General features: G+C 40.4%; 1 protein-coding gene across 2 annotated transcripts in view; it reads right to left on the bottom strand.

Moving 5' to 3' along the window:
• nars2 (asparaginyl-tRNA synthetase 2, mitochondrial) overlaps positions 1-18,003 on the bottom strand; it is a 60,534-nt gene that overhangs the window by 12,938 nt on the left and 29,593 nt on the right. For both annotated transcript variants that reach the window (XM_033022551.1, XM_033022552.1), the window contains 2 exons: positions 11,128-11,260; positions 759-857 (listed from right to left, as the gene is read on the bottom strand). In XM_033022551.1, coding sequence (XP_032878442.1) covers positions 759-857; positions 11,128-11,260 — 232 coding nt within the window. The remainder of the gene's footprint in view (positions 1-758; positions 858-11,127; positions 11,261-18,003) is intronic.

Below are 18,003 nucleotides of genomic sequence, written 5' to 3'. Positions count from 1 at the left end.
TGTAGCGGCACCAAATGTGGTGAATAAACAGTTGCTTTATTCAGTGGGAAAATAGGTTCGAAATATAGTTTGGTCCTCTGACATAATAATGTAATTGCTGTTGCATCTGAGCGAGGGTGTTGTCTCGAGCTCAACTACCTGTTGACTGGGGTGATCGCAAGATGAGATCCAAAGATCCTGTAGCAAGCAAGATAGATCATTCGACGAAAAAGACGTAGTACGGTCATGGGCAGATTCATGGGTAATTTTCGGCCCCATTTCTGTAACCGGCTTCCATCTCCGCACCAAATATCCCATAGGATACTATTGCGGAGACGGAAGCCGGTTAAGGAAACATCCTCGTAAAAAGAAAAGTTATTTGGGAAAAATCTTCTCCTCATTTTCAGAATTATAATTTATTAACACAAACTGTTCCCCCGCAACGCTGATTACATTGCGAGTCGGGTCGGGTTACTGAAATGGATGAAAAAATGCCCACGTTCCACTCCGTTGCGTACTACACGTCAGGCCATTGCATTTAGAAGGAGTGGTCTACCTTGCTTGCTATAGGATCTTTGGTGAGATCTGCTTAAGTACTAGGACACTCCCCTTAACCGATGAATTCACGTGACAGCCCTCGTAACCACTGACATGGTTCGACCATAAGTGGTCTGTCTATCTGCTGACGTCACAAGATTACAATTAACTTTATCTTCGCACTTCTATAAACACTGGTGAAGAAAATATCAACGTAAAAATTTGATGCATAATGTGCAAACCTCTTGTCCTGGCGCAACATCTTTGTGGAAGAGTTGAACATCTTCTGGATATTTGGAAAGAATGTCAAATGTTATAGTCTTGAAGAGTTGCTCCATCACCTGGAGGAGAAAAGAACAGTCAAAATTAAGGGCAGACTAAGTACCATTTTGGTATAATTAAAATGAAGCTGCAAAGCAATCGTCAAAACTAAATACAAAATATCAAAAAGGCACCACTTTTCCTGAGTAATCTATAACTATTGCATTTCATGGCCTCTTTACAGTATTAAATAATAAGGCATTAATATTTTATCTAGTTCAGTGATTGTTATCCATGAACAAAATGCTGACTAATGCATTTTCGACGGCTTAAGTGATGGATTTAATTGAAAGAAAAAAAGACAAAGAAGATTGATTTTAGAAAAGTTACTAGGAGAAAGTAATAAAAATGTGAAAATCACTCTGACATGATTTTACAATCCAAATAAAAAGGTTGCTATGTCTAATGGTTCTGACATCCACCATCGTGAAGTGGTTTGGGAGACTAGGGAATGCACTCATTAACTCCAGCCTCCCAGACTGCCAATCCACTGCAGTTTGCTGACTGTCACACAGGTCCACAGCAGACGGCAACTCCCTGGTCCTAAACTCATCTCTGGAACACCTAGACAATAAGATTACCTACATCAGACACTTATTTATTGACTGTAGCTCTGCCTTAAACACCTTAATAGATTTTGGATGATCAGGCATGATCATATTGAATGGCGGTGCTGGCTCGAAGGACCGAATGGCCTACTCCTGCACCTGTTTTATATGTTTAATAGTGAGATTAAACGAGAACTTACCAGTTTGAAGTTTGATCTGTATTTTATGAGGAGTTACGATGAGGGATTACGTGAAGAACCCCGCCAGGACGCATGCGTGTCATTCTTCAAAGCAGCGGTGTGAAATCACAGATAACTGTAATGACTAAACATAGTAAGATTAGAGAAGAGATACCAGTTAAGTATATGATCAAGGGTGGGAGCGGAGGGCACGTAATCCCTCATCGTAACTCCTCATAAAATACAGATCAAACTTCAAACTGGTAAATTCTCGTTTAATCTCACTATTTTACTTCGGAGTCACGTGAGTGACTACGTGAAGATTTTAAAGCTCTGTGATTTCATGCCGTGGAAACGAGTCCATGCATCACGTCTGCCTTGACTGTGGGAGGAATTGTGTTAACATAATTTGGACATGTATTCGACATTGAAATCATAAAATTTATTAACACAAAATTATAACCCTTCTATGGGTTTGAATTAATTTACAGAACTTAAAATGTTTTCTGCAAACGTTCCAGGTTTCATTACTGGTTTATTGTAAAATAATTGGAATGTTCTTTCCCCTGACCATCCTGCTGCTTCGAGGACTTGGTCCATGGGTACATCCAATTGTATTGCTGCCGATGTAGCTGCAGCCCTGGTGGAATGAGATTTAAAAATATTAGTATCCACCCCAGCCTGTGTAAGCACCTGTTTCAGCCATCTTGAGATGGTCTGGACCGTCACTCTTTTGTGTGGTTGCTTGTGGCTGACCAGAAGTCCCTTCTCATTCCCTCTTAGGATATTTGTTTTCTCTATGTATAATGACAGGTGTCTAACTATACAGAGACGGTCATCTGTAGGGTATGACCTAAATTGTATATTGAGGCCTGCTGATCCCTGTCTGTTCTGCTTTACTAGCTCGTAGATGTGGAACGTAATATTGTCAGGTGAGGAAGTCATGTTGTCCAGTCTAAGTTTATGCAGTGACTGTACCCTCTGTGCCGTAACCAATGCCATTAGCATGACTGTTTTTAAAGTCAGTCTGTGTAGGGACACAGCTGTTGCTGGAGACCAATTTCTGAGCGTCTTCAGGACAATGCTTACATCCCAAATTTGTGAGTACCTGGTTTTTGGGGGATTAAAAATTCCCCTCATGAGCTTTGTTACCAGTGGGTGAGTCCCTACAGAGTAACGCTCTGTCCCTTGCCATAGGTAAGTCAACAGGGCACTTCTGGCGCTGTTGATGGCACTGTAACTGAGCCCCTCATCATAGTGGAGGCCTGCCAGATATTCCAGAACAGACGTGATGTTCATGTTTCTGTTGGTGATGTTGTTTTTATGGCAGTACATTTCCCACTTCCTGATATAGATCAGATACTGTTTTTTAGTCGATTGTCTTTGGGCTGCCGAGATCATGTTCGCTGTTCGCTCCGTTAGTCCCAGTTGTAGTAGTGGTGTTTTTAAACTCTACAAATTAATAAGTTCAAATATTTATGGCATGGGTGGCTATCCCCTGTTACGGTATGTAGCAATAAGTCTGGTCTATGTGGGATGGTAATACATGGTTCTAATACCATGTTTTGTACCACTGGGAACCATGGTTGAGTAGGCCAATCGGGTACTACCAAAATACCAGACGCAGAGTCTAGTTGTATTTTCCTTAATACTCGACTGATGAGGCAGAAAGGAGGGAATGCGTAAATAAACAATTTCCCCCAATGCAGCGAAAATGCATCTGTCGCTGCTGCCCCAGGGTCTGGTTCCCATGAAAGATAGTTTGGTATCTGGTGGTTTAGTCTGGATGCGAATAGATCGATATCTGGTGTTCCATATTTTGCTGTAATATCAGCAAATACTTTTTTGTTCAACATCCATTCGGTGTTTTCATTAAATTTGCGTGACCTGGTGTCTGCCACTAAATTTAGTCTTCCTGGTAGGTAAGTGGCTGATATCCAAATATCTCTCTGGATACACCATTGCCAAATTGAATTAGCCAGATTGTCACATGATATCGATTTGTTTCCACCCATGTGGTTAATGTATGCTACCACGGTGGTATTGTCTATTTGTAGTCTAACATGCTGGTGATATGACCCAGTACAATATGACTTTAGGCCATGGAATGCACCCAACATTTCCAAGTAGTTTATGCCCAGTGTGAGTAAGAAAGATGCCTCCTGTGCAGTCCATCTACCTCCACAGCTGGTGATGGTATTGGTGGCTCCCCATCCAAGTGCACTGGCATCAGTTTGTAGTACCATGGAAGGGTTACTGACAATGATTGGGTTGGAACAAAGCCAGATGTTATCTATCCACCATATTAGTTCCATTTTGGCTTGGATTGGTAGTTTCATAGGTCTGTCAAAGTGACCTGCATTAATTTTGAGTGCTTGTATTTTTGCTCTCTGTAAGTTTTGGTAATGTAGAGGTCCAAATTGTGTGGCTGGGAAAGCAGCCACCATTTTACCAATTACTTTTGCTACCAATCTGATGGATGGTTTTCTGATGTCAATGAGGTTATTGCAAGCCTCTATTAAATCTCTAGCCTTTCCCTTAGGTAGTGTCACCGTCATGTGAACTGAGTCAATGGTGAACCCCAAATAGTCCATAGTAGTGGAAGGCGTTAGTTTAGATTTAACTGGATGGATGATAAATCCCAGTTTTTCAAATAACTGTTTTGTGGCTGTTACAGTTTGTATGGCCAATTCCAAAGTTTTGCCCACAATGAGTATGTCATCTAAATATGCCATGACCATGTGTTTACGTTTCCGTAGAAACGCTAGGGCTGGTTTAAAAATTTTTGTGAACAGCCTGGGGGCTGATGATAGCACATTTGGCAGTGCTTTATACTGCCAAAGCTGTCCCATCCAGTTGAATTTTAAGTAACATCTGTGGTCACCTCGTATAGGCACTGTATAGTAAGCATCTTTTAAATCGATGCTGGCCATGAAGTAACCTTTGGAAATTAATTGTTTAGCAGTAACAAAGGTTTCCATTTTAAAGTGAATATATTGTACAAATGTATTCAATTTTGTCAGATCGATGATGATGCGACAACCACCATCTTTTTTGATTTTGGTAAATATATTGTACACAAATTCTAATGGTTCGTGTTGAGTTTTCTCAATTACACCTTTTATGTAAAGCCGCTCCAGTTCAGCTTGTGCCTCTGATTTTTCTTTATCAGAGAGCATGAACACTCGGTTCGGTATATGTTGAACTGGAGGGCTGTACTTGTGTATAAACTCTATTGTATATCCCTGGATACTGCTTAAGATGTAAGTATCGGTTGTTAACATGCTCCACGCATTCAGAAAACAGTGTAGTCTCCCCCCAACCTCCATGCTCTCCATATTTTTTAGGGAACCAGACCCACCTACCTCCATTGTTACCAGTGGCAGGTTTACTTCTTTTTGTAGTTTCTTCGCTGTTGTTGTTGCGCTGGTGTCTGGATTTTCGGTTTGGTTTGCGTTGGAGGTCCCCGCATCTTCCAAGAAGGCCGGCCTGGGCCATGGCCTAAAAAAGACTCATGTTTTGGATACCGTGCCTTCGAGCTTTCACCAGTTCTGCTGGTGGGTGCGTAGGGGTGCTGTCTTTGGCTGTAGTGGGTTTTTGTTGGTGTTCCTTTTATTAATCCCAGGGTTTTGGCTTCCTCATCGAGCTCTTTTACTTGCTTCGATAGGTTGCCTCCGAACAAGAGTATGGGTGGTTTTGTGGTCCCAGGTTTGCACAGTCCCGCTAATTTTGGGTTCAGTGTGGGTTGAATGGCACTTTTCCTGATGTTATTTATTTCATGTTGGGTATTGCAGAATAGTGCCAGTGCATCTTGTTGGTCCTGGGACATGTCCTTGTCGTCCACTGTGCGGGCAAATGCTGTTATCCCTGCGGTCAGTAGTTTCAGTACTTTTTGCAATTTTACGTCCATACTCCTGACTCCTGTTCCAATGTGTTTCCATATACAGTTGTTAACTATTGGAACATTCAGAGATATGCAATTGCCCGGTGCCAGGTGTCTTCCTGTGATGTCCAGTACAGCCTGTTCTTGTAACTGGTTTAAAGACATGTAGTCTATACTGGCAGCAAGCTTTGGCTCCAGATTTTGTCCAGTCTGGTCCGGCTGTATAAAATTGGCCACCATGTCCAGTAGGTTCTCTTTTTCCCGCACCCCATGCACACTTGTCTTTTCTTCTGCGGACCCCTCTTCCAGGTCAGCCCAGAACTGACCCGCAGTGCTCCCCTCCGATGAGGTAGAAGCACTGTGCAGCCCTTGAAAAGGTACTGCTGTGGGTTTATCATAGGGCCCACAGTGACCCAACTCCATCTCCCGGAGTCTGTCACGTTGGAGCAAATGCTCCATACACCGCTCCATTCGGCTCCAGCGCTCTCGGTCGCTGGCCGCCCGCGGTGGTTCAAAGTCGGACTCCTCTGAGTCCACGACCTTGTTTGTTTTGTGTCTAGCCTTGCCGCCCGGCCGCGTGGATTTGGCCGGTGCGGAGGCGACATCGGGCACAGCTGATCCCACTATCGGTGATCCAAGTGCCGTCGGCTGCTGCTGCTGGCTGCCTGCTGCTCCGCGGTGCTCCCTCTCCAGCTTTGTCGCAGCCCTTGTCTTCTTTGTTTTATCCATGTTCCTACCTGTAGTTGGAAATGGAAACAAAAAAGACTGCAGAGTAAACGCTTACCTGCAATTAGCGGTTTTTAAACTGCCGCTGCGGGGGAACGTCTTTCCACCGCGTCTGACGTTTCGCAATGCGTGTAGCGATATGACACGCATGCGTCCTGGCGGGGTTCTTCCGTAGTCACTCACGTGACTCCGAAGTAAAATCCCATCCAAACTTAGCCCAAAATTTGTAGGATCTCGGAATCAGCACCTCCATCTGCCACTGGATCCTTAACTTTGACCCACAGACCACAGTGATGACAGGTGACAAAATCTCCTCCACAATAATTGTCAATACCTCTGCCCCGCAAGGATGTGTTATCAGTTCCCGACTGTACACCCTGTACACTCACCACTGTGCAGCCGAATTCAGCTCTAACTCCATCTACAAGAATGCAAATGGCACCACTGTGGTTGGTCAGTTCTCAAACAAAGATGAGATGAAGTACAGGAAGGAGATGGAGAACTTAGTAACATGGTGGAATCTCTCAATGTCAATTAGTCAAAAGAGCTAGTTACCGACTTCAGGAAGCGTAGTAGAATACATGCCAAACAGTGTAAATGTGTTGAAGTAGAACTGGTTGAGAGCTTCACCTCCCTTGGTGTAAATATTACTAATGATCAGTTGTGGACCAACCACATTGAAGTGACAGCCAAGGAGGCACACCAACACCTCTATTCCCAATTGAGACTGAGAAAATTCACGTCTCCAAAAATACTTATAAACTTCTACGGATGCCCGTTGGGTACGCATTACAACTTGGTTTGGGAACAGCTCTACCCAAGACTGCAAGAAATTTCAGAGAGTTGTGGATGTAGCCCAGTCCATCACACAGACCAGACTCTCCACCATAGATTCCATTAACACTTCACGGTGCCTCAGAAAAGCAGACAACATAATCAAAGACCTTTCCCACCCGAGTCATTCCTTTTTCTTCCCGCTACTATCGGGCAGAAAATATAGAAGCTTAAAAGCATGCACCACCAGTCTCAGGAACAGCTTCTTCCCCTCTATTATCAGGCTTCTAAGTGGTTCTTGCATAAGCTAGGGTACAGTCTAATTCTCCTCTACCTCATGTGAATAATGGACTTTGTCGAAGCGTTTTGTTAGAATGCAGAGAACTATATTTTGTAAGGTGTATCTTTTCCTTCCCTCTACCTACACAATCTGCCACAGGCAATGAACGTCCAATTCTACATGGCCATCGTAGTCTGTTCTCACCTTCTCCATCATGGCCTGGTTTGGCACAGCCACCAAGCACGATACCTGGAGGCTGCAACGAATCGTTCGATCAGCAGAGAAGATTATTGGCTGCAACCTTCCCTCCATTGATGAACTGCAAGGACCAGGAAGCGATCGGGCAAGATCATCTCTAACCCCTCTCACCCTGGCCACAAACTCTTTGAATCACTTCCCTCTGGAAGGCAACTCCGGACTGTCAAAGCTGCCACAGCCAGACATAAAAACAGTTTTTATCCATGAGTAGTTGCTCTACTCAACAGCCAAAAATCTGTAGCCTCCCTTTGATCTGGTATTTTGTTGGTTCACATGCTTGATCAGTGGTGTTTTATCATTAATGTTTTATTATTATTAATGTTTAGTGTTTTCTGAGTCATTCGTAACTGTCACTGCATGTCATATTGTTACTTGTGGGCGGAGCACCAAGGCAAATTCCTTGTATGTGAGTACTTGGCCAATAAACTTACTTACTATTGTACTTGAGTTTGGCTTGACTGTATTTAAGTGTGATATTATCTGAATTGATAACACGCAAAACAATGTTTACCTCTCTACACGTGACTATAATAAAAGCTAAACCCACCTACTTTAATGCGTAATAACCTAAATAATAAATGAATAATAATAAACCTAAACCCATCTACTTGTGCTCTCATACTGAGATGAATTTAAAACTTTTAGCTTTCTGGTTTTAATTTGTTGAAAATTACAAATATACAGTCAATGTAGACCGCAAGTAATACAGAGAACAATCATCCATCCACCTCACCATCTCCATCGCAGGGGACAGACTTCTGACCGACATACACTACAAACCAACTGACTCACATGGCTATCTGGACTACACGTCTTCCCACCCTGCCCCCTGTAAAGACTCCATCCCCTACTCCCAATTCCTCCGCCTACGCCGCATCGGTTCCCAGGATGAGACGTTCCACACCAGGGCATCGGAAATGTCCTCGTTCTTCAGGGAACGGGGATTCCCCTCCACCACCATAGATGAGGCTCGCACCAGGGTCTCATCCATACCCCGCAACACTGCTCTCTCTCCCCATCCCCGCACTCGCAACAAGGGCAGAGTCCCCCAGTCCTCACCTTTCACCCCACCAGCCGGCAAATACAACAAATAATCCTCCGCCATTTCCGCCACCTCCAACGTGACCCCACCACTCACCACATCTTCCCATCTCCCCCTATGTCTGCCTTCCGCAAAGACCGCTCCCTCCGCAACTCCCTTGTCAATTCTTCCCTTCCCTCCCGTACCACCCCCTCCCCGGGCACTTTCCGTTGCAACCGCAAGAAATGCAACACCTGTCCCTTCACCTCCCCCCTCGACTCCATTCAAGGACCCAAGCAGTCGTTCCAGTTGCGACAAAGGTCCACCTGTATCTCCTCCAACCTCATCTACTGCATTCGCTGCTCTAGATGTCAGCTGATTTACATCGGGGAGACTAAGCGGAGGTTGGGCGATCGTTTCGCCGAACACCTCCGCTCAGTCCGCAATAACCTACCTGAACTCCCGGTGGCTCAGCACTTCAACTCCCCCTCCCATTCCCAATCCGACCTCTCTGTCCTGGGTCTCCTCCATTGCCAGAGTGAGCAACACCGGAAATTGGAGGAACAGCACCTCATATTCCGCCTGGGTTGCTTGCGTCCGGTTGGCATGAACATTGAATTCTCCCAATTTTGCTAGCCCTTGCTGTCTCCTCCCCTTCCTTAACTATCGAGCTGTCTCCTCCCATCCCTCCGCCCTCGGGCTCCTCCTCCTCCCTTTTTCCTTCCTTCTCCCCCCCACCCCCCATCAGTCTGAAGAAGGGTTTCGGCCCGAAACGTCGCCTATTTCCTTCGCTCCATAGATGCTACTGCACCCGCTGAGTTTCTCCAGCATTTTTGTGTACAATCATCCATCTATGGTCCATTTTATACTGTGGAATATGCAAAGTGGTGTTTAGCATAAAGCCAATGCATATCCCACGAGTTCCACGTGCAAATGAGGCAAGATGTAAATTAAAGATGAAATTAAAGCAAAATGGATTACAATATGAAAGTAAATCCTGTAAGCTTATTCGCTGTAAAATGAAAAGATATAAAATAAAACGGCAAATGCTGAAAAGAAATACACAAGCTAAAAGAGGAAATCAAAGCCTACAGTAAGTGCTTTCAGACGTAGAATGAGATATATACCAGTAAATGGTCCTGTAAAAGAAAAGCACGAGTGATACAAAAATCAGAAAAGCATGAATCAATTTAAGGATATGGCAAACTATTTAAAATTAGTATTTTACATTATTTTTTAGGTTAAGCTTTATTATTGCTATGTGTTTTGCATGCAAACCAAACAGGTCAGATATATCATACATAAATAAATCAATTAATTCAAACACAAGTAAATAGAAAGAGCAAAGGGGAAGATACAGACTGCAGAATATAGTTCTCAGCATTGCAGTGCATCAGTTCCATAGACAAAGTCCACTATCCACAATAGAATTGAGGTGAATCAGGCAGTACACAAGTTTTCACTGAAGGGAAGAGAAGTTAAAAAAATGCAGTAGGAACACTGGTTCAATTAAAGTTTAAAGAGTAGTGGACCCGAGGCCGACAAACCTCCAAGCCGTTATCGGAAACAGTAGGCGTGTTTGATCAAAATAAAGTCCAAAATGTAACATGGTAGAAAAGCACAGAATATAGAGGCTGGTTAATACGAAATGTTTATTAGTAAATAGAAAACTATAATGAAACAAGTATTCAGTAATCAGTATACATTTTCAAAGAATAACACAGAAGAAAACCAAAGTGAATAATATTCAGGAATCATGAGGAAAGAAAATTTATGATTTTATTAACTACAAAATAAATAGTCAGTGAACTACTGCAAGACAGGTTCATCTAGATATCTATATAGTTGAAACATACTTTTTTGTCCTAATAAAGTGACAAATGGTGCCGATAACATCCTCACAGCAGAGCAACAGCTGCACTTAGCAATTATAATCGCTGTGAGGGTACCTTAATATTTCCACAAATGTTATGAGCACAAAGTTGTAAATATACAATCTTTCTTCAAAAGCTCCATTAAAAAAAAACTATTGACAATACAGTAAGTGTTGGGTGGTCTTGATGGCTAAACTTATTTAATTGACCTGAGAATTCCAAATATTGCTCAGGTTTGGGTTAAACAAGCTGTCAGGATCAAGCTAACGGGGATTCATGGTGAGGTTTCATGAATTATAAATGGGCATAAGAAAAATGCACAGGAATATGGGCGAACACACTAAAAAACAAACACACTACTGAAGAAAAGTAGGTTTAAAAATACCCCATCTAAAAACAGATCCAATCTGATATAATAGGCAAGGCAATCAGCATTTGCCATGAATATTCAGAGTATATATATTTTAAATGTTTCGACCAGGAAATTGTGGTTCTGCTTTGTTACAAAGTAATAGAAAATTATTTGCAGTTAATCCAGAAGCAAGATTGCATTGCTACTATTGCACCGTATGTGCTGAAGGCTTGAACATAATCGGCAAAACAGGTATTATTCAAATATATATTTTTACAATTGTTCATGATGATTATGGCACACTGCCATTGCTTAGCACCGAGTAGATTAAGTAACACACCACTTTGGGAACACAGAGAATACAGGAACAACTTGATATGCCAAAGCATCTTTACCTCCATGATGTCTTTCAGGTTTTCGGTAAAGGCAAGTTCTGCTTCTATCATATAAAACTCTGCTAAATGTCGTCTGGTTTGGGAATTTTCCGCTCGAAATGCTGGGCCAAAGGTATATACTTGCGTGAATGCCCTAAGAAATCAATGGAGTTTTTTTATTTTTGTACTTGATTAGAAAACTATCAAAACATAAGATGTCCATACTTGACAAGTTCCTCAGATTGAAAATCTCATGATATAAATAAATGAGTATATTTCTAGCATAATTTCAGGCTGGTTAAAAATTACAAATATTCTTACAATGTTCTTCCACTTAAGATTAGGTGTTCTTCTACAGGTTTTGATATTCTACTGCCATGATTCGCAGGTTTAATTCAATTGTGCTTTTAATGTACACATCAGCATACATTTATCATGCACCAGATCTTGCAAAAATTAACTATTGTTTCTTAAACAAAGCACTAATATGAAGATTGCTAAATAATTGATAAATGCAATATTGAGTTACATCCATTTAGGCATGGAATTGATGTTCATACATGTCATCTGTCAAAAGCAGATCAAATTATTGTTTTGCAGACCAAATTAAAATTGTCTAGTAACTCACACAATTTTCAGGATGTATTTCATAAATCAGATAATACTAAAAGTTCATGCAGTGATAAGTTATCAGATGTAGTGTGACTGATGATAGGCCAATAAAAGCATTCACAAACAGGATAACAATTCTGTGTATGCTGTGATCTTGGAATTTCATATTTCATATAATCATTTGATAATTTACATAATTTTTTTAAGGGATACACCACTCTAAGCACATACACTTTCATTGCATTTTGTTGGTATTTCAGGTATCATACATTTTCATCAATAATTATTTTGAACAAAATCTATTGGAAAGCTTTTAGAAAAGAATTGTTGAAAAGTATGCTTCAAATTTCTTAGAGTTGGCTATTTTGTCTTCACCAGCTTCATCATTCAAAACGATCATGTCAGATCTTCTACCTCAGTCCCACTTTACTGTACTAATCCCATATTTCGTCCGTTACCCTAATATATAAATATCAATAACTATTTGTTTTGAATGGATTTGAATGACTGCCTCCACAGCCCTTAGGGCAGAGAATATTAAAGATTCACTCCCCTCGAGGTGAAGACATTTCTTCTCCCCTCAGCTATCAATCGTGAACTAACTGTCTTGGCTTTTCACTTCACTAGCACGGGAACACAATCCAATTTAATTTGGCATTATTAAAAAAGAGAGAATGTGGAACAGAAAAAAATCTAACATTTGGTCCTCTGAAATGTGGAGTGACATTTTAATTACCTCTTTGAATTTGAATTAATTCAATAAAGTTTAAGCCAAAGTAAGCCGATGTTGATCCACAGGTCGAAATACTTAAGATTCTGCACAAACTCTCAGCTCAATTCTAAATTTGCGGATTGCTAATATCGAAAACAAATTCATCTGCTGTGCACCAACATTAACGGGTACCGAAGGAACTTTGCCAGATGAGAGAATGGATATTTTGATTTCCCTTTAACATATTGCACCACAAACCAGTATTAGATACTGAATGCAAAAGGGGTTTTCATAAAACCCATTTACCTCGGATGCGACAGTATCAAAAACAAAGGAAACAACATAGAAATCAACAGAATGCACTTGATGTTTCAGACATTTCTGAAAATATTTAAACCAAAAATTTCTGTTGGTTGACATAAACTGCACGCAATCTGCAAAATAAAAAAATAATAACCTTAATTCGGCTTTTAAAAAATAAAAATACTGAAAAATTCAGTTAAAGAGTATGAGCATGCAGTTTACAACAGCAGAAATAACAGGCAATAAAATGAAAATTCAATTAGGTTGAAGTAAACCATGCACACAATCTGCAAATTTAAAAAAAATAGCCGTTTGTTTTATTAAAAATAAAAACACTGCTAAAGTCGTTTGGAGGTCTCGGAATTAGCTGGAATATAGGAGATAAAGAATCAGAATAAATGCTTAAAATAGTAATTAGTGAAGTGTGAATAAATGCATAAAATACTAATTAGTGAAATGTGACAAGTGGTAGTCTCCATTCTGTGCAGGGCCTTTTCCCAAATTTTATCCAGTGAAAAATATTAATGACCCATTGGGCTACAGATAAAGGCTGAAGAAAAACAAGATGAGCAATTGTGCCGTGATTTCTTGTGATTTTAAGATCAGACAAAGTTGGGAAAAATGCCGTTACTGATCAAGTGGGCTGAGGAATGGCTAATGGAGTTTAATTTAGATAAATGTGAGGTGTTGCATTTTTGGAAATCAAACCAGGACAGGACCTTCACAGTGAATGGTAGGGCCTGTGGGAATGTTGCAGAGCAGGGAGATCTTGGAGTACAAGTATACAGTTCCCTGAAAGTGGCATCACAGGTAGATAGGATGTTGATGAAGGCTTTTGGCACACTGACCTCCATCAATCAGGAAATTGAGTATGGATGTTGGGATGTAATTTTACTTTTGTACATGATGTTGGCGAGGCTACACTTGGGAGTATTGTGCTTAGTTTTGGTCATCTTGTTATAGGAAGGACGCAGTTAAACTGGTAAAAGTGCAGAAAAGATTTACGTGATGTTGCCAGGAATCAAGTGCTTGAGCTATATGGAGACTTTATTCCTTGGAGGCTGTAGGGTGATCTTATACAGATATATAAAATGATGAGGGACATAGATAGGGCGAATGCATGCATTTTTAACCCAATGAATCAAGAATTAGACGGCATAGGTTTAGATAAGAGAGGAAAACGTTTATAGGACCCCGATAAACAATATTTTTCACACAGAGGGTGATGGGTGGATAGAACGAGCTGTCAGATGAACTATTTAAGACTGATGCAATAACATTTAGTTTTGTGATACAGACCCTTGGAAACAGACCCTACGGCTGATCGAGTCCACACAGACCACTCCCTACACACTATGGGTAATTTACAGAGGCCAACTAACCCACAAACCTATATATCTTTGGGATGTGAGCGGAAACTGGAGCACACGAAAAAAACACATGTGATCACAGGGAGGATGCACAACAACCAGAGGAAAAAATGTACAAATTGTAGGCATAAAATACAAAAAAAAAGATAAAGGTGGACATGGGGAGTAACTACAAGTGAGATTACATAACTTGAATTTGAAGAGGAATCAGTTCAAGCACATTACTAGTTTATGTTGCTACGTTTCAAGTTAAGACAACTCTAAATTTCCTTCTCCTCAAAATGGCATACATTTTTTTCCAAGGTGAATTTAATACTGTTTTTTTTTCCACATTTCACTCCCTTCCCATCTAATAATTAATGTTCAAATGTGCTAATGTGACCTTATGTTACAGGAAACATTAAAAAAAATAATACAATGATTTTATAGATACATTTTAAAATGACTTCAGACATTTACTAAACTACTACCCCCAAAGTTAAAATAGGAGTAGCTTACCTATATTTCCCCCAAGATTTAAAAATCTCAGATTCCCAGATGAAGTTAATATTGCAAAAGGTTTACACCAGAGATGCTGCTGAAAATTCTACATCTTTCCTCTTCCTGCACTATGATAATGTAAAAAGGACAGGACATTTTATTTGATTATTAGGGAAATATCTAACAAACATTTACAGAATGTGTAGGAAGCAACAGCAGATACTGGTTTAAACTGAAGATAGAAACAAAAATCTGGAGTAACTCAGCAGGTCAGACAGCATCTCTCGAGAAAGGAATAGGTGTCGAGACTCTTCGGGTCGAGACTCTTCTTCAGACTGAAGAACATTTACAGAAGTTTTTCAATCAAGGTATCTTAAATCAAAACACAAATTCACAATATTTTTGTAAACCAGCATCTACCTTTCCTGTTTCCAAAAGTTTACTCTTCAGATTACATGATGTTAAGGTATGGAATTACCTGGTGTGGAGGGGGGATGGTGTGTGAGCAAAGGTGGAAGAGATGTGGGAACAGGACAAAATCTTTCAAATGATAGGAGATACAGGTGAGGGAGGAGGGGGCTTGATTGGCAGATGGTTGGACAATGGCCAGAGATGAACAGACAAATTTGTGTGAGATAAGGATAGAACAGGTGCAAATTGTCAAGATCTATATAGAAGGATGTTTTCCCTCTTGACACCTCCTTCGTGTTTCAAACTATTCACCAGCTAGGGAATAAGAAAATATGTGCAGAGAAGCTCAGTCATGTTCAAAATTCCCCAAACACATGAAGCTGTAAACCAATTAAAATCTTAATCCCTATTCTACGTGACAACTGGTGCAAAGTAAATCTGCAACCAAAGTTTCTGAACCAAGAGGTTTACACTGAAGATTCTTAGCCAGTTCCACTGTGCTACTGCAACAAAAATACAGCATACAAAAACAGAGTTGAAAAAAAGTGTAATACTGGGGGTGATTTTAAATCACATCGGATTTGGTAGTTAAACCTCTTAGAGGGTTATAATGATCTGGATAATTGTGTCCCAGTAACTATCCCCGAAACGGTTAATCAAAAGCCTCAAATATCAATTACATTGTGTACCTTTACTTGAATCATGATTTGTCCCCTCAGCTCTGGCATAACTGGGGAAATCATCATAGTCCTTATAAATGTGTATTGTTTTTTTATTAAAAAAATAAAGTCAAAATCTGAATATTTAGTATCACATTTGTCAGTATTTTTTAAACGCAACATAATTTCAAATTAATGCGCAAATTGTACACATTATAAATAGAGAATAAATTAAAATGAATAGCTGGAGAATCATATCTAATATACATCAAAACTGCCCTGCTAAAATTACTTGCATATGCTTGATGACCAATGATGTAGCACAAGGGGATGATACTATATAGTTAGCAACTCCCAGAACAGTCATACCCAATATAAATATTGAGTAAGCAAATGTTCTTATCCAGAGAATGAAACAGTAATGTATTTTTTATGAAAGATACAGTGCTGTCTTTTAAACATTACTGCAGGATTTTTTGCTATTTATTTCCTTCAAGTACGACACTTTCCAGGAGCAGGAGACCAATATTCAGCTTGTCTAAGCACAACACCCCAAAGTCAATTCCAGCATCCCCCTCCCATAATGTTTTACAATTGCACTGAAGATTTTTTTTAAATTACAGCATAGAATAAAGCACAAGAAACTGCATGCTGGAATTTTAGGCAATAAACAAAGTGCTGGTCACGCAGCACCAGTCGAGAGAATGGACAGGCGACATTTTGGGTCAGGGCTTTTTTCAGGCCGATAGAATAGTGGGGAGAAAGCTGAATAAGAGAGGTAGGATTGGGGCAAAACCTGGCATGTAACAGGCAAAAGATTAAAAACCACAAACTGCAGATGCCGGTTTAAAAAAAAAGACCAGAGTGTTGCAGTAACTCAACGGGCCAGGCAGTTGTCTTGGCCAGGACTCTCTTGTAAAAGAGATTTTTAATCTCAATGAGACTTCTCCTGGTTAAATAAAGGTTAAATAAAAAAAATAAAAAAGAAGAATGTGGAGGAGGAAGGAGGGTTGGGTTTTGTTTGGTTACCTAAAGTTTAAGAATTCAACGTTTATACCTTTGTAAATAGTGGATATAGGTGAGACAGTTATTTGGCAGATGGGTAGAGTAAGTGACAAAGGCTGAAAGGAGCTGAAATGGAAGATGAGTGCAGAGAATAGAGAATAATAACTATGGTGGTGGGAGATGGTGAGAAAAATGTGCGCACAAGGGGGGAGGAGGATAGGGGAAAGTGAGGGAGAAATTAATTGAAAAAGGATAATTCAATTTCAATATTATACCATTAAATTCCCTTTGGAATATTTTGGAGGACCAAGAAACCAAGAACCAAATCCGAATATGAGGTGCCATTCTTCCACTGAATCCCCCAATTTTCGAATCTGATGTCCCTTTGTCTCTTTTTCACTCCTAGCCTTTGAAATTTACTCCACCCATCTGCCAATTAACCTGGTCTGTTCATTCCATCCTCAGATGCTACCGAACCCGCTGAGTTCCTCCAGCCTTTTGCTTTTTACCTAACACCAAATTTTGCATAAATGTGGATTCTGAACACACCTTTATTAATTGTCTGAATCAACTACCTAATTTACGGGTAGTTTGAATAACGAGTTTTAGTTGTTATTTGAATAGTTTTCTGAATCAGCCTATTGTAATTTTATAAATATTATATGTATACAAAGCTCTAAGAAAATAGGAATGCATTCATAGTTACAAGCACTGGGAAGTGACAACAACCCAAGTCTTTTTTGCTATCATTGGCCAGATGGCTTCCTTCCGAGTTGTTAATTTCTATAATACAGAGGAGGAATCCAAGAGGACTACACACTTCCAGAGTACTTTCCAGTCAGCTGTCAGAACTACTGCAAACGCCAAATTTGCAGAAATAGATTTCCGAATTCTAACCTTCTATCATCCTGCTCTTCGTAACCTTAATGCTAGATTACCTTCCATCATCTTGCTAAACTACGATCAATAGCTCACATGATCACTAAAAGCATTCCCCGACTGACAGCCCTTACTGTACGAATGTTTTTCCAACTTTATGTCCAAAACTCTTATGGCATTTAATCTTGTAACTAAAACCATTCCTACCACTCCCCGAAACGTTTATTTCTACTCTCTAGTGTTTGCTTTCATTTAAAACAACTGTTATAGACAATAGACAATAGGTGCAGGAGTAGGCCATTCAGCCCTTCAAACCAGCACCGCCATTCAATGTGATCATGGCTGATCATCCCCAATCAGTATCCCATTCCTCCCTTCTCCCCATATCCCCTGACTCCGCTATCTTTAAGAGCCCAATCTAGCTCTCTCTTGAAAGTATCCAGAGAACCGGCCTCCACCACCCTCT

This window comes from Amblyraja radiata, chromosome 6, assembly GCF_010909765.2.
Source record: "Amblyraja radiata isolate CabotCenter1 chromosome 6, sAmbRad1.1.pri, whole genome shotgun sequence".
NCBI classification, from domain to species: Eukaryota; Metazoa; Chordata; class Chondrichthyes; order Rajiformes; family Rajidae; genus Amblyraja; species Amblyraja radiata.
The sequence above is the reverse complement of the archived record's forward strand: the minus strand, read 5'-3'. Positions and strand labels throughout refer to the sequence as shown.